Below are 24,838 nucleotides of genomic sequence, written 5' to 3'. Positions count from 1 at the left end.
AATGGTATGTGGGAATGTGGTAGTGGATAGTGGTTAAGTGGTGTAATGGGTAGGTTATTATTATTAATTTTTATTGTTAATAAATAATAATAATAATAATAATAATAATAATAATAATAATAACTAGTTATTTTGGCATTAATAAAAAAAATATGAAATAGCTAAATCAAAAATATAACTAAGAAAATATTAAAATCAATAATTTATTTGCTAAATTTTGAATAAATTAAAAAAATAAAAAATAAAAATGTAACTTAAAGGGTAACTCTATTTTTGTTGTTTTCAAATCCTTTAAAATAAACTTACTAAATAAAATATCTACTTCATATTTAAAAAAATATTTAAGCTATAAAAAGGGTATAAACTTAAATTCGGTCAAAATNCATGTATGCACCAACAAAGAAATTTTTGCATCACATGAGACTACCCAAGGTGATGACATGAGGCAAACTCATCAACTGCAAAGGTTGAATGAATGTGCAAAGCTCTCTTGAAAATGACATCTGAGAAGGTGTGACTCTTAAGAATGTGCTATATGTTCCACAATTAAAAAGAACTTGATTTCTACTATTCTTCTTACTAAAAATGAATTCAAATGTCTGTTTGTTTCTAACAAAGTTGTAATTAGTGAAAATGAAATATATGTTTAAAAGGGCTACCTTTCCGAGGGTTTGTTTTAAGCTCAATGTAATGACTATTGCTAATAATAAAAGTTCTTGTACTACTTACTTGCTTAATTCGAGCAGTATATGACATGAACGTTTAGGACATGTCAATTATAAGACCTTGCGAAAACTGATTTGAAAATATTGTCTAATTTTGAGTGCAATAAAATACAATGTCAAATATGTATGGAAGCTAAGTTTGCTAAGCATTTTTATAAATCTGTTGAAAGAAATTTCAATCCTTTAGATTTTATTCACAAGACATTTGTGATATGAAATTAACAACAACACGTAGTTGGAAAAAGTATTTCATAACTTTTATTGATGATTGCACTAGATATTATTGTGTTTGTTTGATATCATGTGAGCATGAAGAAATTGAAGCATTTAGGCAATACAAAATTGAAGTTGAAAATTAGTTGGATAAAAAGAAAAAAAATGATAAGAAGTGATATGTGTGGAGAATATGTGTTTCATTGAGTTTAACTGTTCATTGACAATGTCATAAATAAAAGGGTCCACTTTACAATACGATACAAATATAAGGGTGCATCACACTATTCTGCAAAAAAAAAAAAAACACAAGAAAAATAGCAAATGAAATTCAAACCTAGTCCCTCACGTAACGGAATTCAACGTCTAAACCAGCAAGCCTATATATATATATATATACACACACACACACATCTCCATGTAAGTTACTATCATAATTGTCATATAGGCTGAAAATGAAAGAACTTGCTCTTGATGAGTAAAATTTAAAACTCCACCTCAAAAATTTATAGGAGGTAGAGTAGGATCAATGGCGTAAAAGTAAGTTCTAATTCTATAGTAGTACTGTAAACTCGTTAGCCAGTTTCGTTGGATATGTTCCTTTGACATGCTCCAATCGTCAGCTTTCTTTCTTCATCAACACTTGTTGGAGACACGTCAGTCAGCTTCTTGGATATGTTCCTTTGACATGTTTCAATCGTTAGCTTCCTTCTTCTTCAACACTTCCCCTCAAGCTAATTTTTCAAGGAACGGTTACTACTATCTTACTTCGAATACTCAGCAAAAGTTTTTTTGAATACCCAGTAAAAACTAGTTTTGTTAATGCTTCGGTATAAATATGATGTCCACTCGTTGTTTGGGATAGTTCATCTGCAGATTGATACGAGTATTTCCACCAATAAAAACACTTAAGAGCAATATGATTATTCCTACCACATACTTGACATTACTCAATTTTTTTCCTTTTCTTATTTTCACTTTGAGAACTTTCATTGTTCAAGGAACCTGATCCATATTGACTGTTCTGAGAACATGTTCCCTGTCCAGCAGGCTTGAAACCTTAGTAACACATCTTTCTCTTTCCAATCATCAATGGTGTCGCTACCTTTTGCATTCTTCTCTACCTCTACAACTTTCCAGGTAGTCTGTCCAGTGGAGTAATAGCTTTTACTTGGCTCATTCTCTGAGATGAGATATGTTTGTTTCATCACGTGAATCAATTGGAATATTTGTGTGTATTTTGCTGGCTTAGATTTAATGGAGCAAGCGACAATGATTTGGTGAAGTGAGGGGATCGACATATTTTTGGTAAAAGTGATCATTGCAATTTAACGTATAATTTTTTTTCTGATCAATAATCAGAGAGCGGAAGAGATTTTATGCTCTGATACCATGCTAAAATCTCACGTAAATATGGAGAAATCAAGGAATATATTGATAAAAATGTTAAATTACAACCTGCTTATATAGGAGAGAAATATAGTGTCCTAAGTTAACCATACTTAGAGTCCTACTACAATACTTATTACTACTATAATAATAAAATAAATATAAATAATCTAATCTTTGTTGGACTATTATCCTAATCATAATCTAATCCTAGTCGTAATATAACTTTATTAATATAAGTAGTCTATCCTAGTCGTAATATAATGCTAATTAATATTAGTTGTCTAATCTTAGTGCGACTCTAATTCTACAGCAGTGCTGTAAACTCGTGAGTCAGCTTCGTTGAACCTGTTCCAATCGTCAACTTCCTTTCTTCTTCAACACTTGCTGCAGACACATCAGTTAACTTTGTTGGACATATCCTTTGACATGTTCCAATCGTCAGCTTCCTTCTTCTTTAACACTTTGCACTTCCCAAAACATTCTTGGTTGATTATGGACGATTTTGGGTTGTATGGACTTTTAGCGACCAATGACACTGTAGTGGTAGCATTATAGTGGGATCTTCTGGTATAGAGGGAATTAATTTGGGTCACCGTAGCGGCATGCCCCCCTATTGTAGCAGCTTGCACGAGGCAAAACCTCAAAAATTCTTCAAAAATAGCTCATTTTTCCACACACCTTCTAACCTTAACGTTCTAAAGTAGCCAATTCACGTCAAGTTCTATATCGAGAGTTCTAATTATCCGAATTCACTTCTGACAAGTCTTACAAACTCCTTAATGTCTTAGTAACAACAAAATTAGACTTTACTTAGATGTTTTCCCAATTCTTTCCACAAATCTTTTCAGACCTTCCTCACTCAGATTTCGTTCAAGCCCAATCTAGCTTGAAATTTATAACTCTTCAAATCAACACTTTTCTCCCTTGTTTTCTAATCACTAATAAATCACCCATAACGATTGTGAGGATCGTTACAATACAAATGTCTTTTAAATGATTGTAATACAATTTGAATTCAATATTATACATTGTTTTGAATTCAATACTAATTATAGAACAAGTATAATACATTGTTGTTACGATGTAAACTGATTTAAATACTACTTGAATGTTTGAAATTCACAATAACACTAATAAAATGTTTTAGTTATATATTCACCCCATACTTTGAAACATATATACCTATAATATGTAATTGTGTATAATATATTAGATTCAAAATGTACGATAATTGTTTTTATTTTTTCTTCTTGATAACGATATTAAAAATAAAATTATATCCAAATTTCAGATATTCAAATATTATCTAAATTAGTCGATGTGTTATTACATTAAGATCGTAATGTGTTATATATGGATATTGTTATTTCAAATAATAAAAATAAGGCTAATATATGTAAGACTAAAATATGTACTAAAACTCGTACGTAAGTCTATATAATGTAGAACAACTTTCACATATAGTAAACACAAAATTCATATTTGTATGCTATAGCTAAATTTACATAAGTGCACTCCATTACAAACATAAATACGTATAATTCGCTATACATATACAAAGAAACCAATTTATAATTCGCTATACATATACAAAAGAAAGCAGTTGTATACAAATCAATTGCATAATTTGTGTATGTATAAAACGAGAAAGAGAGAGACAAAAGAAAATTGGGCAGGTGAATATTTGTATTGTATAATTATAAGTGTATAGGACGAAGATATATGTATTTGCAAGTGTATATACAATTTTCTCTCACTTTATACAAACAGAAACACAATTTATACATTTTGTTTCTGTTTGTATGAGCGATAGAAGCGAGGGTGGCGAGCGAGATCTGGGAGAGTGGCGAGCGAGATTTGAGAGAGGGGAACGAAAATATATGTATATACACAATTTTTTCTCGCTTATACAAACACAAACACATTTTCTACACTTGTGTTTGTATAAAAGTGAAAGGGAGCGAGCGAGAGATGGAGCGAGAGAGGGAGAGTGACGAGCGAGAGTTTGTGGGAGAGAGGTGACTGACAAACAATTTGCTACAGGGTACAATTAAATTAGTTTGTCATTATATACAATTTTCCTTATAATATATGCTCCAAATTATAGGTAATGATAAAATTTCTCCAAAACTAAAGAATAATACATTTAAAGAACAATACGTGCAATTTTAGGTCTAAAAGATTCTTAATTTCAAACTTAGTTCGAATGATCAATCCGAATCAACCCGTATAAGAATTGCCATTGTTGACAGACATAGACGACAGGGGAGTTCGTAGTTTGGTTTGAATCAATTATTGGTTAAAATTAAAATCAAATCAATCTCGTTGATTTTCTAATTTCTAAAGCCAAGCCAAACCAAACAAAAGAATAACCATCAGTTTGGTACAAGTTTTTAGATTTTTTTGGTTTGAAAGTAATAATTCTTTAAGGTCTTGCGTTCTCAATAGATACAAACATCTAGTACCTGAACAATCCATATGAAAAACTACTGTCTGCTCAATTAAGCAATACTAGAGTTATTATTACGCGAACAAAGTTATTCAATTAAGAGAGTGTGACTATTTATGTGAGGTGGAGTGGGTAAAGACTAAAGTAATGCATTTTGATGGATTTAGAATTAAGATTGTAATAGTTGGGCTAAATATTTAACATAATATTTATCGATATATCTAATTTATCGGTTCTATATAATTATTTTTGCGATTGTTTTTCAGTAAAATCAAAACCAAACCAAATAATGTTGATTTTTTAAAATAAAAAATCAAACCTAACCAACGCAAATCAATAATTAATTTTTTAATTAATTTGATTCGAATTACGATTCGATATGATTTTAAAACCATAACGAAGAACAACCCTAATCAGCTGTGCTTAGCCGTTATGTCCGCAGGCTTCATCATTCACGACTCAGACAAAACTTACAATTTATGGCTAAAAGATCTATACCCATAGAAAAAGTCCAAACCCCGACCCGACCCGACCCGACGCCATTGTTGACCCAGGCAGTGACGGTAATGAGTGTGTAACATCCTCACCGCTTCATCAATGAGAACCCATTTGTCTACCTGCTATGGCCTTCTCTTCAACACTTTGCCTCTAGCTTCTCCGCTCAGCAGACTAACCATGGCAAGAAGCAATACATCAAAGCCTAAAGTCGACAAAATTCAACAGCTACTTCATTCTGACCCTTCTGGTAAAACCCCCCTTCTTTTTCTTTTCAAGAAAAGTTGATATTTTTCTTCTGAGTATACAAATTTGATTATCTGTAATGATAGGTGGTTGGGATAAATGTTGGGAGAAAGGAGTGACACCTTGGGATTTGGGTCAGCCTACCCCAATTCTTGTTCATCTTCATCAAACAGGTACCCTTCCTAAAGGCAGGGCTCTGGTCCCTGGTTGTGGCAGTGTAAGTTTTTTTATTTTCATTTCTACCTATTGATTGTGTATTTCAGCTTGTTTTGTGAAACCCCCCCGTTGGGGCAATTTTATTGTTGTACTTGATGATTTGTCTTAAATAAGAAAAAAAGAATAGGGTTATCTGCAATTTAGCTTACTGGTAATGTCCAGATATTGAGAGGTTAGCGCGGTAGCTCCCAAGGGTGTGGCCTAGTGCTCAATGAAGTGGTTGAGAGTCATCCGAGACGAAAAAATACTAGATCATTTTTCCCATTTGTCCTAACGTTGATTGACAAAGTTACCTGGTAGCTGTTGCTGTTGGGAGGGGACAGATATCTCGTGGAATTTGAGGTGTGCGAAGCTAGTTTGAACACCATGTTCACAAAACAAAAGAAAAGAAATTGAGAAGTTTTCCATGATTATGGAATGACGGCCAAATTCTATAGTTTCTCTGAGTTTTCCTCCTAAGAAAGTCAAGTAGAACGTTTTCTTCTAATTATTGCACATCATCAGATAACCACTAGGCTAGTGTAATCCCACAAGTGGATTTGAGGATGGTGGTGTGTATGCAGACCTTACCCTTATGTTGTGAAGCTAGAGAGGTTGTATCCGTCTTTCCGATAGATCCTCGGAAACACGCCTTGAGATCAACCATGTAATTTTTGTATGCAAGAAACGTGTCCAATATTGTCATCAGAAGGATATTATACACCCAAATATTCGTGGGTATAATCATCCGATTTGGTCTTTCAGTTTTTCCTTTTGTTCCATCACATGCAGAACCACCTTGTTGTACTGCTTAATTGCATGAAAAGCTTCTTTTCTTTCTTTTTACTGTTCTGTTACTGTTTTTTTTTGCTTAGTTGAAGTATATGTTGTGACAGGGTCATGATGTGGTGGCAATTGCTAGCCCTGAACGCTTTGTTGTTGGCTTGGATGTATCAGAAAATGCTATTAAGCAAGCTACAAAAGTAAGAGCTAATACTTTTGATTTCCTTGATCTGGTTTTCCAAAGTTTCAAAGATTTATGTTACAAGACTGCAATATTATGCAACCTCTCTGCTTAGTCTTCACTATTTACCTGCTTTTTTTTTTTTTTGATGACAAGGGAAACCTACTTACCTGCCTTTTGAGGTATAGTTTACTTTTAAATGCAATGTGCAGTGGAAACTAAATGATTTCAAGACTATTTTTGCCATAGGTACATCTTTGGTTAAAAATTTCCCTTCTGCAAACAAGTATTTGAATGAACATCTCTTAAAAGATTATGTTGGAAGTCTGTTTCTCGTGGACTGAAAGAGATATGTCATTTGTCAGAATCCAATTAGGAAGGCGTTAGGTCTGTAACCATTTGAGACTATATGGTGGGAACAATTTCTAGGAGATTAGATGATGGAAGGTGTATTTCATCTTAAATGGGAAATGTCCTTCTGATTGTATACCGTTATGTTTTCTTTGTTGCTCAACACGGGGGTGAAGGGTGTGTGTGTGTGATGATGTGCGAGGGTAATGTTTTCTAGGAGACACCATTTTGGTGTAAGGAAGGAGCTTTGTTTAGGTAATTTGGCATGTTTAATAATCGATTATTGGAAGTAGGAAGAGGAGTATCAGATCCTTGAGAGCCAAATGTTATGTAATAGAAACTTACCGGGAGCTAGAAGTAACCAGCTACAGATTCTGAATGAAACTCAAATTTTCAATTGCATGTATATTCTTATTACATTCTCTTTTGTTTTATTGGGTGGATAATTTTTTACATTCTTCGATCACTCAGCTATGTCTTTCTCAGTTTGGTTGTTGATTGTGCTCCTTTATGAAAATCGTGAATTTTGATCTTGGGTGTTTCACCTTTTTGTCCAGAATTTTGAGCGACATAGAAGCTCAGCCATGCGACTGACATTTAATATTTCTATTGTCATTGTGGTCAAAGAAATGCAATTCAGAGTAGTTCTCTAGCCAACACAAACGTTTATGTTTCATTAGTTGTCTGTTGTTCTTGAGGCCCCTTTTCAATTCTTAGTTCTAACTTCTTGAATTGGTTCAGAGGACAGGCTTATAGTAGTAATTTGTTGGTTTAGTTCATATTCTGATGCTCATTCAAAGTATCTACACATTTTTTTGCACAAGGTAGCTGTTCTCATCATCAAAAAGTGCGGAGAATTTTGTTTTCCTGGAGGCAGATTTCTTCTCCTGGCGTCCCACTCAATTGTTTGATCTTATCTTTGACTACACGTAAGATTGGCATGACCATGTGATTTCTTATCTTATGAAATGACCAGTTGTGTGACGGCATTACTTTCAAATTGGCAGTTTCTTTTGTGCCATTGAGCCAGAGATGAGATCAAGATGGGCCAGTAGAATTCGAGATCTTCTAAAACCAGATGGGGAGCTTATAACACTGATTTTTCCGGTTTGTCAATAGTTCTTTTGCCATTAAATTTCTTCCCTTCTCGTTTACAACTTGTCATCATTTAAATTCTTCCAATATCATTGGAAGTTTTATTTTATGCTCATGTAATAGATACAATAAAGGATCCGTTAGTTTTCCAAGTGAGTATCCTACAGGATATCAATGAAATTGTCAGTCTTAATGTTTTTGCTGTACCAATTGAAACGTCAGTTACATGCCCTCTTTATCGCAAAGGTGAAGGGGCGAAAGATAGTTGTGTTGCAGGTCACACCTACTATATGCTAAACAGACTGGTAGCTCACTGTAATAATTGTCCATGAGTTGGTAGATTGGCTATTCGTGACATTATTTCCTTTTATTTCGTGGTTTTGAGATTCTTGTTGTTTCTCAGATAAGTGACCATGAAGGCGGGCCTCCATATAAAGTATCAGTTTCCGAGTAATCTCTATTTTCTTTTAGTCTATTTCTAGATATGCTCCCTTCAAAAACCTGTCATCTTGTGGCAATAATGTCGTTGAATTTCAGCTGGCTTCTTTCTTGAGTTCATTGATACGAATGACTAACTTTTACAATATCTCTGATTAGTTATGAAGAAGTCTTGCATCCGATGGGGATCAGGGCAGAGTCAATTGTGGAGAATCACTTGGCTATTCCACCGCGGAGAGTGAGTAAATTTGCTTAACGTTAGGCTGTGACACTTGCACATTCCTTTTCTGGGATATTGTATATATCTCTTTAGACGATTTCTCCCTTTGCTAGGAGTCTCAAGTACAATGCTTTTCTTGTTGTCTTTGCAGGGAAGAGAAAAGCTGGGAAGGTGGAAGAGATCAATATGCAAGTCCTTGCTCTAAATATCATTTCACCTTGCAGTGGCATACGCAAGATTTTCTATAAGTAATATCGACATTCAAAGGAAGTGAACAAATAACAAATCATTATATCGTCATATTACTAATCGTATTAAGAAAACACAACTCATGTGTAAATTACTATAATTCTCCTCAGCGAGTTTTCATATTATGAAATGTATTTATGATTGCCTCATCAGAAATAATATTGAATGCTTCTTTTTCTGTATAAGCTCTTTCAAATGCAGCTGTACATTTCCTGAATGAGTTTTTTATATTTGTATATGTATTCAAGGTACCAAACAACCACTTAAAATCTCATCATTCATTTGAGTATGTAAGTTAATCTTTATCAACTTCATCGTCGAGACATCTCTCTATTAGTTTCTTGACGATGAAGTAAAATCGCGAGTCTGGAAGTTTAAGTTGGCTCTGCCTGATTCCTGAGGCATCAAGTTTATATTTGTACTTGCTTTTCGAACTTCAGATTTTCAGGTGTGAAATTAGACTTGGCAGAGTCTAATTTCAAACCTACAAATCTAAAGAATAAGAAGCCCTTTAAATAGGGTTGTCATAAGAGGTAACTACCAGATGTCACTGTTACCTTAATATGGGGGATCATTTTTATTAGTGGTAATTATATAACATTCTACTAGTCTTTTCATTAGTCATATTAGTATATAACTTATATGTGTGTATATACAAATGTTGCTGGTGTGTTCTATATTGGTTAACTATCAATCTTGACGCTAGTGATGATATCAATCGTGATCTTGATACGGAGCTGGAACTGCTAACTAGGATGAATGGGCTAACTGTGGATATTATGTCGGAAATAGATCGGTTTTTTATCACCCTTCAATTTGAATTAGCAAAAGCAATGTCTCCTTGCATAATATGGATTCCAAACATTCATGATCTGGATGTGAATGAGCCAAATGACTTATCCCTCGGTCTATTAGTGAATCATCCCTCTAGGGATTGTGAAAGATGTTCTACTAGAAATATTCTTGTTATTGCTTATACTCATATACCCCCAAAAGTGGATCCCGCTCTAATAGCTCCGAATAAATTAAATATGTGCATTAAGATACGAAGGCTTCTAAAATTAAATAGTCTCTCAGTATGATTTTGGGTAACTTTTATTTTATGGGTTAGCTTTTGGGATTGCATTTGATCTAAGGTGTATTTAGTATGAAAAGACACTGTTTTCTTAGAAGTTACTGAATAATTTTCTTACTTATTTTCTAATGTTTGGTTAGTAAGGAGTAAATGTTGTCCCAAGAGCAGTTGCATTTAATCGAGGAAAATAGTATGATCCCTGACCACTATTCGACCCGAACTCGACTTAGAAGTTAGAGCTCGAGAACCAATCTCTCTTAATCCTGACATTGACATTGACTCGAGACATGATTCTGACCTCAACTTGAGACCTAATCCAAACTTAGGACTCTACTCCAACCTCAACCTTTAACTCGACCTTGGACTAACCTTAAATTGAGACTAGACCAACAACCTCGACCTGAGATCCAAACTCCGATCTCAACTTCAATCCAGACTCGAAATTCAACCTTGACTCAGGGTTCAGTTTTTTGTATTAGGGTCATATTTGAATTTTGACTCGGAGTCCCACAATTTGGGTTATAGTCGAGTCTTAGGCCGATGTTGGATTTTGGTCATGTATCATGTACAGAGTCAAGATTTTGTTATGAGTTGAGTCCCGAGCTAAAGTTAAGTCTTCAGTCAAGTTTAGGGTCGGCTTTGAGTCCCATGTCGAGGCATGGATAGAGGGAGGAACGAGTTGTATTGCCTTTGCAGAAGGTTGGGGTGGGGTACCGAGGGCAGGGTGGGCCGTGTGGCGAGGTGGTAGGTCGAGCGGCGGGGGAAATGTGGCGTTTGGATGTGGGTGTTAGCTTGGTAGGAAAGTCATTTTCTTTCTTATATGGGAGGAAAATAAATTCATTTGAAAAATATTTCTCAAATCGTTTTAGCCAACTAAACATGAAAAAGTGGGTTGGATGTAGTATGGGGCAATCTTCACTTCATACACTAATGTTTCAATTCGAATATATTATTAAGGTAATACCTACATTGATATTCACATGATTTTAGTTTTTCTTCCTCTCTTCTTTTGTATAGTATTTTCGAAGATATAGAAAAGTAAATGTCAATAGATAATTAAATAGCAAAGTTAAGGAATCTAATTTACGAAATATCTATGTAGTAGGCACGTTGAAGTTTATTATTTTTCAAAAAATAATCTTTGTGGTGAACCTCTTTCCTATTTATAATTTAATTAATTACATCTAATGGGGAAAAAACATGCCCTCCAATGTTCCTAGATTTAAAACATAGTATCCATTGTTTATTATTTTTATTTAGGGAAATATTCAACATGATTTCTCTTTTAAGGCTTCCAAAATTAACTAATTGAACACAAAGAACATAAGGTATAAAACAAACAATAAATATATAAAAGAGAATTTTTCAAAGGAAGAAACAGTCAAATATCATGGAGAGTAGTGATAACCATGATGAAATGTATAAACTAAAGACAATAGCTAGTTGTAGTTTTTTTTAATTGTTTTGTGAAGTAACTTTTGAGTGGGATAATTGAATATTCTTTCACAACTTGAGTATAAAGAATCTTGTTATTGTAGATACAAAATGATTTAATAAGGTTTTATGATTTATCGAGAAAAGCTAGTTCATATAATCCAATAAGATGATATATTGAGGTTAATTCGTATCTCAATTGGAACAGTCATTCGCGTGACATATTACGACTTATTGAGGGTAAAACATATAATCAAGGAGGTGACATATTAATTGATTTTAAGTGGTTAACTAATTTACGTATGACAATTGAGAGCATGTACTGCAAAAGCTTTTTTCAAAATTTGAATTAAATGTGTCTAATAAGAATGTTTTATCATGTGTTCAAATGCTCAAATTATACCAAGATCGGCCTAATTCAAAACTTTAAAAGAGTTTCACTGACAAATTTAAGAGACAGTCGATGTACTGATCGTTAAGTCAAATATTTTTTTTATAAGGCGGAGAGGAAAGAGTGAGACAATAGTAAAAAATAAAATGAAAATGAAGAAGAAAAAAGATTGAGATTAATAATGTATTTATATAATATATATTTTTTAAGAAAATAACATAAAATTTTAAACATAAAAATGTACTTAAAAGAGGGATATGATAACTCACCATCACAATAACAATTAAGAAGCAAAATTAAATATAATTGAATAAATTTTTGTTATTGATATCAAAAGTCAAAATTATGTTAATATTGATACATGAAAATATTTATAGTAAAAACAAAAGGTGATACAACCTGAATTGTGCTGAAAGAAACATGAATGTCATCTATAAAAAAACTTACATGATACATAATGTATATAAATGGAGGAAAGTCTATTCTCCATTATCATCTTGTGCATTGTTACTTTTCAATGGTATAGTAGACATAAAATCATATTTATAGATGAATATAAGAGGCTAACTAGAAAAATAATCTTAATCTTTTATATTCACCTGTACACATGAACAAAACAGTAATTGTGACAATCGTTCCATAAATTAATCTACTTATTAGATACAATTCTTTCATTCAAACTTCACTTCTATAAATAATAAGGGAAACTTTCACATATAGTCACTTGAAAATAATTAATTACTCTCCATAACTATAGTTTGATAATTACAATTTGTAGCTACATGTTATATGGAGGAGAAAGGCGAGCGAGACCGGGAGAGAGAGGAGAGAGGCGAGAGAGAGGGGGAAAAGAGTGGGAGAAAGGTAAATTGTATATGTATATTGGTTAGATAATTGTATATTATACATATGTATTTGTATATATGGCAAGAGATATTGGGAGAAGGAGGAGAGAGGCGATCGAGACTGGGAGAGGAAGGAGAGAGGCGAGCGAGAGAGGGCAGAGAGTGGGAGAGAGGTGAATTGTATATGTATATAAGTTAAATAATTGTATATTATACATATGTATTTGTATATTCTGGCGAATTATGCATATACAAACATGACTAATTATACAAATTTAAAGTCATTCCACGTAAATTAATGTATAATGTTAGTCGCGAGTGGTAATTATAACAAACTATAACCCTGATGAGTTATTAAATAGTATAAGTTTGTAATTTTCCCAAATAATAATGTAAAGTAAAAAACATTACTAAGAAAAGTAACATTCATAAAAATAATTGAAAAATAAAATAAAATTTTATCATTGTCATCTTCATCCCCCCACCCCACCCCACCCCACCCCACCTCAATCCTATCTCACCCTCACCTCCCACTTTGAATTATATAGAAATATTTATTAATAAAACCAAAAAAGATAAAATTATTTTTTAAAAAAGAAAAAAAGATTTGGTACCCAAGCCAACACACCGAAAATAGATAAATTGTTGTTTATTTTTTTTTTTCCTGTTTGAAAATTAGACAGTTTTTATTAGAACATTTGTATCCGTAGAATGAGAGGAAGCTACGCCTAATTCCCTCCTTAATTCCCTCTTCTTTTTCATGCTTTCTCCTCTCTTCACTCATATTTTTCACATTTTGTTTCATTTTTTCTTCCTCTTTTACGTCACGTGTTTGTTGTTTCAAATTCTGAATCGGTCTCTGTATTTGATCATACGTTACAATGGACGTGGTCGAAAAATTTGAAGACGATGAAAAAAATGCATTAGAAGGTCTAAGTGAAGCTCCACCACCACGACGTAAAGCACATTCCTACAGCCATCAACTCCGTACAAATACCGGTACGCATCATAAACGTCATCACCAAATCCGTAACCACAGCCTCGATGTTGATTATAGCATTAATAACTCCGGCCTATACGAAGATTCATCGGATGAGGATGATGATGAAGGTTTTTATCCATATTCAACTAATTCAAATGAAATTAATACTAGTATTAATACCGCCACAACCACTGCTTCTGCTTCTGCTGCGGCTGATCGACAGGATTTTCATTTGATGAATCAGAATTTTAGTGGACTTGGTGTCATTCCTGATTGTTTAGATGATGATCAGCAACTTCCCTTGCCGGAATTTGCTGCATCTGGGGGTGGAGTTGGCATGTTTAAAGTACCAACTCGTGCTGCTGTGCATCCGTCTCGTCCATCCTGCCACGAGTTGAGACCTCATCCTCTTAGAGAAACTCAGGTAACAAAATCTCTCTTAATTTGGTCCTTTTTAAAAAAAATTTACATTGATGGTTTGGGGATTGAAAGGTGGGGAATCAGAACTATGACTAATAAGATGAAAGTTCACGTAGTCGCTGCTAACATCTACTTTTTAACTTCTGTACTATTATTGTTTATGTGTTCTGGGGGAAGGTAAAAAGTATCCTCATTTGTAGAAAAAATGTTAGTCGGTCTGTTTCAGTCTGTTTATTTGATTTTGACTCAACTTGACACGGAAGTTGAGAATATAAAGAAAACTTTTGAACCTTGTAGTATTAAGTTAAAAGATATGTAGACTAAAAAAGGAACGTAAGAGCAACAAAATTGAGACGGAAAGAGTAATTTTATCCTGCGTTATACTCTTGTGGTGAATGGTGATTCATACACTTGTCTTACCAAATTGTGTTGTAGTTTACCTAGATCCAAATCGAGCTCTAGCTTGAGTGGGAAAATGACGGGAAGGGGCGAGTGAAATGGGAGCAGTCATATTTAGAACCTCCTTTGTTTAGATTTGTCCAAGGATGTCCATTGGATGTAGTAATAAACAGAATTAAGTTGAAACAATATCTAAAATGGAAGAGAGAGTCTTCATGAACAGTAGATGTCTTCATGTTGATTTGCTCCTCGTTTTAATGAAATATAATTTCAGGTTGGGAGATTTTTGAGGACTATTGCCTGCACAGACACACAACTATGGGCAGGACAAGAATGTGGTGTAAGAGTATGGAATTTCTCGGATCAATATGAGGCAGGATTAGGATTTAATGGAAGAGCAAAAAGAGGCGATGAGGATGCAGCACCATTTTACGAGTCAGTAAATACATCGCCTGTTATATGCTTGATAGTTGATAGTGGAAATAAGTTGGTATGGAGTGGACATAAGGATGGAAAGATTAGATCTTGGAGGATGGACCAACCTAATTCTGATGATTCTCCTTTTAAGGAAGGCCTCTCTTGGCAGGCTCATCGCGGTTCAGTTCTTTCAATGGTCATATCTTCTTATGGTAATTATCTTATTTTCCTTCACACATGTGTAATATACATATGTTCCAAGATCAATGTTTACTATAAGCTCAATTTATAGAAAAATTCTGCTCTTGATGAGCTCAAGGTTGCGATATACTTAACATTCTCAACACATATTCCCCAACCAGATATTCTTTGTTTCTTGGAACTGCATGATTTTTCCTTATGTTATTCTGTTCTACAGAGCATTATGAAACTCACTTGCTAATAATTTATATAAGCGTTTTAAATACCGATGAATGACTTCTTGCTTCTAGTTGCGTTCCAAATGACAACTATGGCTAATTGCTTGTTGATCCAGGTGATATATGGTCTGGGTCTGAGGGTGGAGTCATAAAGGTCTGGCCATGGGAATCTGTTGAAAAGTCACTCTCATTATCACCAGAGGAAAAACATATGGCTGCTTTACTCGTAGAAAGGGCAGCGATTGACCTTAGGACCCTAGTTACAGTAAATGGTGTATGTAACATCTCATCTTCTGAGGTGAAGTGTCTGTTATCTGATCATGTAAGGGCGAAAGTGTGGGCAGCTGGTTCTTTATCCTTCTCATTATGGTATGTCCCTCATTGTTTCTTCCATCAGAAATTTTATGCAATGCATTTTTTCGGCATTTAAGTCATAGGAAATAGTCAAGAGTTTCTTTACAGATTAGTTGTCACTCCTAATAACTCTGATAGTTGGGAAACTGCAGGGACGCACGGAATAGGGAACTCTTGAAAGTGTACAATGTAGAAGGTCAGATTGAGAATCGAGTTGATATATCATCTGTGCAAGACCAATCAACGGAAGATGATCTAAATGTTAAGTTTGTTACTAAATCCAAAAAGGAAAAGTCACAGGGAAGTAGCTTTTTGCAGCGGTCACGTAATGCTATAATGGGAGCTGCAGATGCTGTTCGTCGAGTTGCAACAAAGGGGGCATTTGTAGAAGATAGTAAGAAAACAGAAGTTCTTGTGCTTGCAGCTGATGGAATGATTTGGAGTGGATGTTCAAGTGGTTTACTTATCCAGTGGGATGGGAATGGCAACCGTTTACAAGATTTTCATCACCACCGTTGTGCAGTTCTGTGCTTATGTGCTCATGGTTCTCGAATATGGGTTGGCTACGTAAGTGGTATGGTACAGGCACTGGACCTTGATGGGAATTTACTAGCTGGTTGGGTTGCACATAATGGGCCTGTAATAAAAATGGCAGTTGGGAATGACTATGTTTATAGCTTGGCAAACCATGGTGGTATACGTGGATGGAACCTTACGTCTCCAGGGCCTATTGACAACATTTTACGACCACAATTAGCTGAGAAAGAAAATTTATACACTAGTCAAGAAAATGTCAGGGTTTTAATTGGAACCTGGAATGTCGGTCAAGGAAGGGCCTCCCAGGAAGCACTTGCGACATGGCTCGGTTCTGCAGTTTCAGATGTCGGGATTATAGTAGTTGGGTTGCAAGAAGTAGAAATGGGAGCAGGTTTTCTTGCTATGTCTGCTGCGAAAGAAACTGTAAGCTATTGACTAACACCCTTAGATGTATACTCATGTGTATGTAGAGCTAACAGTAAGATACTCTACTTAGATATAAAACCATATGTATGTAGCAGTATCCTAATAACTCATGTCAACTTTAGGTAGGACTGGAAGGAAGTTCTGTTGGACAATGGTGGCAGGATGCAATAGGGAAGGCACTGAACGAAGGATCAACTTTTGAACGAGTAGGATCAAGACAACTAGCTGCCTTGCTTATTGCTATATGGTATGAACCTTTGTAGATTCAGATGATCTCTGTTCTCTTTTGTAGGCCAAAGTCCTCTCCACTCTATGTCGTCGAACCTCATCCTGAATTAAGCTCCTTCTTTCTGACTGAATGGGGGTGAAATAGCCATCCCATTGGCTCCTGCTTGTGAATACTAATAATCTTGATTCCACTCTATAACTCAGGGTGAGAAAATCTATAAGGAATCATGTGGGGGACCTAGATGTTGGAGCAGTTGCGTGTGGAATAGGACGTGCAATTGGTAATAAGGTAAGTTTAGCTCGGTTTCGTTAGATAATAAATTACTTCTCAAACCAGTCAGGAACTGTTGTTTTCTACTTCGGAACAATAAAATGTCTGATATAACTGTATCATGGTTACACATTTCCAAATTCAGGGTGGAGTTGGTCTGAGGTTAAGAGTCTTTGATCGAATAATGTGCTTTACAAACTGCCATTTTGCTGCACATTTAGAAGCAGTCAACCGTCGCAATGCTGATTTTAACCATATATTTAGAACAATGGTTTTCACCAAGTCCTCCAGCCTTCTAAATAATTCTGCTGGTATGCTCCTTTTACCTGTCTTTATCTTCTCCATGTATTGATTTCTGCTCTTTACTCATCTGACTTGTATGGATCCTCCTCTCTTGCAGCTGGTGTCTCATCATCTGCTCAGATGCTTCGCGGTGCAAATGTCTGGGCCTGAAATTGTAGTAATCATCATATCTTGTTATCTATTGCATTTCATGTTAAACTAACTCTTTTAATTATGACATAGACTGCACAAATTAATCCAGACGAAGGAAGACCCGAGCTTGGTGAAGCTGACTTGGTGATATTCACTGGTGATTTCAATTATCGTCTTTTTGGAATATCGTATGATGAAGCAAGGGACTTTGTGTCACAAAGATGCTTCGATTGGCTTCGAGAAAAAGATCAACTGAGAGCAGAAATGAAAAATGGTAAGGTTTTCCAAGGGATGAGGGAAGCAATCATCAGATTTCCTCCAACTTACAAGTTTGAAAGGGGAAAACCAGGATTAGGAGGTGAGACATATTTGTAATCAACTTATCTTCTTACTTTTTCTTTCCAAACAACCTTTTCGTTTCAAGGACCAGTTAGATACATCTCTTTTTTCAAATTTTAGGATATGATTCGGGGGAGAAGAAACGAATTCCAGCTTGGTGTGACCGAGTACTATATAGAGACAACAGGGCAACTCCTTCAGTAGAATGCAGTTTACAATGTCCTGTAGTTGCTTCCATTATACAGTAAGGCTGCATTTGTTTTTATCAAAATTAAAACGTTTGAATCTGAATGCACATCTGAATGATTAAGACGTTGTCTATAGATTCGAACACTGAATGATTAAGACTGTTTTTTAACATCTGAATATGCTTAATTCTATCGTCACATCGGCCCTTCCTGCTTGCAACATCTTAAAACTTTGTATTTTTCTCATGTGTTGTAGGTACGAGGCTTGCATGGAAGTGACAGAAAGTGATCATAAACCTGTAAGGTGCAAGTTTCATGTTGAAATCGCTCATGTTGATAGATCAGTTAGAAGACAAATGTTTGGGGAGATTTTCCGAAACAATGAAAAAATCAAGTCTTTACTACAAGAATTTCGTTATATTCCGGAAACTCTAGTTAGCACTAGCCAGATAGTTCTTCAGAATCAAGACACATACAACTTAAGAATCAGCAGCAGAAGCAAAGAAGACAAACTTTTTTTCCAGATAACCTGTGGAGGTCAATCCACCATCAAGGAGGATGAGCAAGCATCAGAGTATCATCCGAGAGCGTCTTTTGGTTTTCCCCGGTGGCTTGAGGTAAATTCTTCATTTCCTAGATGCTTGTAAGTCGTAACCCTCTCTTCCGATACATGTAACCATGTTTCAAGTCAATGGAAGATAATGTCTATTCATATGTGTAACCAAGCTCTAACACCTCTTCTTGAGTCCAATGTGTTCATTTTATCATTATTATTACTCCCCCGGTGTCAATTTGTCTGTCTTACTTTCCTTTTTAGTTTGTTTCAAAATCTCTTTAGTTCAAGAATTAGGATGCATTTTGGTACATGATTCAAAAGTTTGCTTACTTTCTTAAACACCTTGCCAAGTGAAAACCAGACAAACAAATTTAAACGGAGGGACTATTATTATGGTAATTTTGGTACTTCTTTCTGCAAACACTGCTATCTTATGATTATGCTATTCAGGTAACACCTGCTTCTGGCATCATCAAACCAGATCAAGCTGCTGAAATCTTGGTACGTCACGAAGAGTTCAATAAATTAGAAGAAACTGTTGATGGGATACCACAGAGCTGGTGGTGTGAGGATACCAGAGATAAGGAGGTGATTTTGCTGATCAATGTGACAGCAAGTCGTTCGACAGAGGCAAGAACACATAAGGTGAATGTTCGACACAGCTTCTCAGCTAATGCAGTTCGTACAACTTCAAAAAGCAGTTCAAGAAGAAGCCAAGGTGGTAGCTCTCACCATAGATCTTCATTTCGACATGTGGGAAGTGGCTCTGAATCAACGACTGACCCTCAAAGCCTTCGGGGGCTTTGATAGCTAGCATGACAAACAATATGTTTGATTCACAAGGGGTTTCCAAGACAATGATCAAATGTTTAACTCGTGAGATCTCTTTGCTAGCATTTTTACTTGATAGGATCTTGATGTAAATACTCAATAGACAAATTTAGATGGAGCTGAGCCTCCACCTCAAAAATCTTGATAGAGGGGTACAAAGTCAACCACCCATTTTTTGTAGAATCATGTCTTAAACTTCTGTATTGATATGCTACTTTTTAACTGAAAATTCTATGATCAATTTTTGCATTTTGATCATATCAGAAAAGACAATTTTGTTCTAGATATGCATATTGCTATTGCAGTTCATTTTTGGTTAAGTTGTTTCACAGTCCTATACTTGTGTTTGATAAATTCAGAGGGAACCTGTGAAAATCTTTCCATGCAAGGACATATGCATGCCAATCAGTAAACTACAATGACTGATACACGAATATCCAGCTCCTCGAGCCTTCTCAGTATATTAGTGATTGAAGGAAGAACAGAGCGAAAGTTGTTAGAAACTAGTCCAGTTAGTTTACAAACTTCTCTTCTTCTTTTACTGATCAGTAGCATACGAAATCAAAGGTCAGCGGAGTGAGAGGTTAGTATTTGATCATGCAAAGATGCTACTGTCTAGTTGGAGTAAGAAATATTCTACCTAGAAGAGCAGTGGTAAAAAAAAGCTGTATTTTATAGATAGAAGAACTACAATGAATTATGTCACAAAAAAACAACTTTTTTGTTTGTACATTTTCATTTAGAAGTTGTTTTGTATATCAGCCATCTACACCTTCTTGCTACCGAGCTGCTCTGTTGTGTTACTACTTTTTGTAGCCATATAGTATGGAACTCCCTGATAACTTGCTCTTGAACTACTAAATGTTATGTAGACAAAACTGAATGATCTGTTAGAGTCTCAGTCTCGAGCTTCTAAGCAAGACTTGCCTCAGGTTACAAGAACACCATATCAGGAATTGCCAAATTACTGTGGTATTATTGGATACACTAGTGGAAGCATTCTCTTTAGTTCCTAACTAGCATAAATCCTTCGTATGCTAGACCATTTGGAACACTGTGCTATGAAGAGACGTTCACCAAGCTTTATGGTTTAGAACTGCATATGTTAACTTGTCCTTTTCATCCATAGAGCTTGAGATTTGACACCATAGGCAAAAAGTTCTATGTTTGGTTCCTAGACTGCATACATCCTCTTGTAGCTTTCACCATAGAGCTCTGTATCTGATGCCACAGATATAGCGTATGAATGTGAATGAGTTCCTGCCCTTCGTATACTCCTCATCTTCGAGTCTTCTAGCCTATGTCGAACTACACAGTAGCACATGGAGCCAATTGTAGTGATCATTATGGTGCTACCAATCACAGTTGCAAAGATAGCAAGCCATCTTTCCTTCGATCCAACCACCACATAAGCAAGCGAAATAAAAGACACTGAGATGAAGAGACAAGCTGCCCACATGAGCCTGTTTATCCAAAATACGAGTAGCTTCTTTGCTCTCGGTTCAATCACAACCAGAGAAGTCTGGACAACAACAACAGCAATGGAAATAAACAAGGCCATACTGTCAAACAAGAAGAAGATTATAAAAGCTGCTTTATCGGCTACATTTGCTTCACCAAGCGAAAAACCATCTCTTTTCTTTTCAACATACTGACCAGGCACAGTAAAGATGGCAGCAAAAGCTACAGTAGCAATAAGGACAGCAACAACTGTGGCATTGTTAATGGCATTGTTGAGACCACTAATGTGGAGCTTCTTCACCTTCTTAGCAATTTTCCGTACTTTGAAGCCTGTCTGACGACTCTGTTGGAGTTGGGACTGCACATCATGTCTTATATCACTGACAGTCTGCTTGAGTTGCTTAGTGTTATTTGGGGGCTTCCCATGATCTTTGGAATGGACAGCTCCCGCCAACTTCAGAATGGAAACAACCTCTGGCATTCCAAACTTTTCAGCAATATCAAGAGCTGTTTCTCCAGCCTTATTAATGGCATTCAGATCGATGCATTCAATTGATATAAGACATTGTACCATCTGCAATTGCAACATAGCAGCATTTCAACATGAATGCTAGAAACAGAGAGAACAAGAGAAGGACACTTTTTTTCAAAGAAAAAATAAATAGAAACTGGGGGTAGGGGAAGGGGAAATGGGGAAGAGATTGCAAGGTGGGAAATCGAACACTCACCAACAAGGTGAAAATTCAGGTAGTCAACCAACTGAGCTACTAAGATTTCCCAAGAAAGAAGAACAATGGATTGCCTAATGGAGCATTTAATCAACCAAAGAACCTAATCTTTTTGTTTGTTCTAGCTCGGTTATTCTTCGTTAATCAGGTTTGAAACAAATCTGAGCCATAACTAGTAAACACATAAAGTCTGAATGATTTTTTAACAGGAAATATACATACAAACAAACACAAACCTGTGGCCGTCCCTTTTTTGTTGCAATATGAAGAGCTCTATTTCCTTTGTTATCTTCCAAGGTCAATACAGAAGAATTCGGTTTTATTAACTCGAGCACAATGCCAACATTTTGTCCTTTTACAGCCATGTGCAGGGCACTTTGGCCTTTACTATCCGTTCTAAAGCCAATCTCAGGATGTTTGCTCAGAAGGGACTTAACAATTTCCAAGTGTCCCATTCTTGCTGCTGTATGGAGCACAGTTTTCCCATTGTTCCGAGCTATCTTAACAAGGTTCGAATCAATCTCCAGAAGCAGATTTACGACATCAACATGACCCTGGGCAGCTGCTGTATGTAAGGCTGTAGAATTGGATGAATCTGTAGCCATAACCAAGTTTGGAAACGAATGCAATAGTTCCTTCAGTACTTCTGCAATGTCATACCAAGAAAAAAGTTACTAAGGAGTTGAAGTAAGAAAAGAACGTTCGGAATTCCAGTTTGACATGTGTCATTAGAACAAGCTTCAAGCAATTACCCACTGAGTTTTTCTTTTTCCTAACAAACACCTAAGCTATATTTTTCTGGCATTACGACCATCGAAGCAATAGTATCAACTTGATGCAGAGATGTATTTTGGCATCATGTTATTCAAATTGTATAGTTATACTGGTCAGACCAATTTGATCTTTAACAATACAGTTTCACAACTTCTCTAAATATTTTACCATGCAATTGAGAATAATAGAGCATAACACGGATTTGATCGCCATAAAAAGAAATAACGAAAGTGAAGAGAACATGACAAGACACTACAGAAAGCATGAGTAAGCATTCTGAAAGTACACGAAACAGATGATAGAAACAGAAATTGAACAAGAAGAAACTAGAGGAGTAATACTACGACTATCGATATGGATGAAAGACTAATCACATAAACACCACATCAGAACTTCATATGATTAATTGAAACTTACCAAGATGACCTTGCTTTGCTGCAACTTGGAATGCATCATATCCATTATTTGCAATAAGAGAAGCAACTTGAAGGTCCAAATGTTTCAAAATCTCTACAACAACTAAAGTATGTCCATTTTCTGCAGCAATATATAATGCAGTCTCACCTTGCTGGTTTTGCAAAGACAACAACTCCTTAATCCCTTTGCTATTATCAAACTTTTGAATAATTTCTTTTACCTTTCCTAAATTCCCTGCTCTAGCTGCAAGATGAAGAGGAGAATCCCCTCTTTTCCCTGGTGATTCCTTATCCCTTTTCTTCTCAATACTAAAACTAACCTGCCTCTCCATTACTATCCTAAAACTTTTCTGCTTCTCCATAATCCCATTTTGCTGTTTTTCCATTTTCTCACTTTGAAAACTAACTCCTTTCTCCATTACTCACAAAATCTTGAAGATTTTCTATAAGTTAAGCAAAAAGATCACATCTTTGGCACATTTCTAACCTCAGAACACTTGAAAACATAGAAAATCCACAGACCCACAAAATTTTAAAGCAAAAGGAAGCTTCAACCAAAATCAAGAACTCAAATTCAGACTAAAAAATTCAAGCTTTCACAAAGTGTATAGCTCAAAACCTGATTGTGGATGAAACCCATAAGCTGAAATCAAGAGATATTGTGGATTTACTGTCATTTAGTCCATGGGTGGCTGTTACTTTATTGAGTTCTTGGGAAAAAAAAAGGCAAAAAATCAAGAAAGTGTTGAGACGAAACTTCCTTCCTAGGTGACATATAAAATCACATGTCAAAATTCTTCTACCTCAAAAAGTTTATTATTTTTTTATATTTTATTTTAGAGGGAAGTATGGGAATCAACACCGAACTTTGCCTATGTTATTAGTTTCGTTTCTAAATTATTGACAATTCTTAAAAATATTATTATATTTGTGTAACTAAATTTAGATACATTCTGATTCTCATAACAAGTGTCTCAAACTCTTGTAAAAGTAAAAAACTTTTAATAAAAATCACAGAAGTGTCCAACACCTCTAAATTTTGTAAGAATTTAGGATTATATTTTACTCATATTGCAAAATCTGAGTACATAAACATTGAGTTAATAAATTATTTTTAAGACAATTTAAGAATAAAACTAATAATTCATACTAAATTTAAAAATATAATCAATACTTCTCTTCAATTTTTATATCAAATTAAAGTAAACATACAAATTAAAATAACAAAAAAACATTTTATATTTATTTCACGTGAATTAACATGTTTATTATTATGTAAAAAACCCAACAAATTCCAACTAATTTAGTAAGTACAAAATCATTTTGGTTCTCTCAAGAATTGACTCATACCAAAGAAGACATAATTTTATGATTTGATTAGTCAAACTTTCATAAAATCCAGTCAAGAAAATCAGCAAGAAGACCGGCGGCTTTTCATTTTTGAACAATTTAAAAATAAAATTAATACCTTAAAAAACTAAAAAAACATGGAGAATTGATTGGCTATGTAATTTTTATTTTATCAATAGGATTTTATTCTTCACTTTATATAAAAAAAATTCATCTACTACTAATTTTTAAGAATAAATAAAAATAAAAGATTCTGAGTGTGTTTGGTATGAAGTAAAATATTTTCTGAAAAATGTTTTTCCAATTTTCTCATGTTTGGTTGGGACAAAAGTTTGGAAAATGTTTTCCAAATCAACTCATTTTCCTCAAAATTAAGAAAAATGACTTTCCTTCAAAAATTAAGGAAAACATTTTCCAAAACTTTCCTCCAATTTTAAATTATATTTTTTTTTGGAAAAAACTACAATTTAAAAAAAAAATTCAATTTTGAAATATTTTTTTTTACCAGATCCCTGACCCGCACCCACCCA

General features: G+C 34.9%; 3 protein-coding genes across 3 annotated transcripts; 2 read left to right on the top strand and 1 right to left on the bottom strand.

Moving 5' to 3' along the window:
* Positions 1–5,214: 5,214 nt before the first annotated feature.
* Positions 5,215–9,214, top strand: LOC107026907 (probable thiol methyltransferase 2). Its single transcript, XM_015228025.2, has 8 exons — positions 5,215–5,524; positions 5,607–5,737; positions 6,612–6,698; positions 7,859–7,959; positions 8,038–8,137; positions 8,529–8,575; positions 8,723–8,801; positions 8,935–9,214. The coding sequence occupies exons 1-8, from the start codon at positions 5,377–5,379 to the stop codon at positions 8,986–8,988; spliced, it is 747 nt and encodes a 248-aa protein (XP_015083511.1). The 5' UTR covers positions 5,215–5,376; the 3' UTR covers positions 8,989–9,214.
* Positions 9,215–13,397: 4,183 nt separating this feature from the next.
* On the top strand, positions 13,398–19,870 carry LOC107028043 (type I inositol polyphosphate 5-phosphatase 12-like). The gene is made up of 12 exons (XM_015229097.2): positions 13,398–14,183; positions 14,853–15,207; positions 15,531–15,783; positions 15,921–16,728; positions 16,854–16,978; positions 17,164–17,248; positions 17,376–17,541; positions 17,631–17,671; positions 17,756–18,023; positions 18,125–18,248; positions 18,449–18,809; positions 19,199–19,870. The coding sequence occupies exons 1-12, from the start codon at positions 13,659–13,661 to the stop codon at positions 19,553–19,555; spliced, it is 3,468 nt and encodes a 1,155-aa protein (XP_015084583.1). The 5' UTR covers positions 13,398–13,658; the 3' UTR covers positions 19,556–19,870.
* Positions 19,871–20,233: 363 nt separating this feature from the next.
* Positions 20,234–23,732, bottom strand: LOC107027008 (ankyrin repeat-containing protein At5g02620-like). Its single transcript, XM_015228163.2, has 3 exons — positions 22,960–23,732; positions 22,005–22,414; positions 20,234–21,614 (listed from the first exon to the last, which is right to left on the bottom strand). Exons 1-3 carry the CDS (start codon positions 23,375–23,377, stop codon positions 20,754–20,756), a joined length of 1,689 nt encoding a protein of 562 aa, XP_015083649.1. The 5' UTR covers positions 23,378–23,732; the 3' UTR covers positions 20,234–20,753.
* Positions 23,733–24,838: the final 1,106 nt, after the last annotated feature.

This window comes from Solanum pennellii, chromosome 8 (genome assembly GCF_001406875.1).
Source record: "Solanum pennellii chromosome 8, SPENNV200".
Lineage (NCBI taxonomy): Eukaryota > Viridiplantae > Streptophyta > Magnoliopsida > Solanales > Solanaceae > Solanum > Solanum pennellii.
Note: the sequence above shows the minus strand (reverse complement) of the source record. Positions and strands in the feature narration are given on the sequence as shown.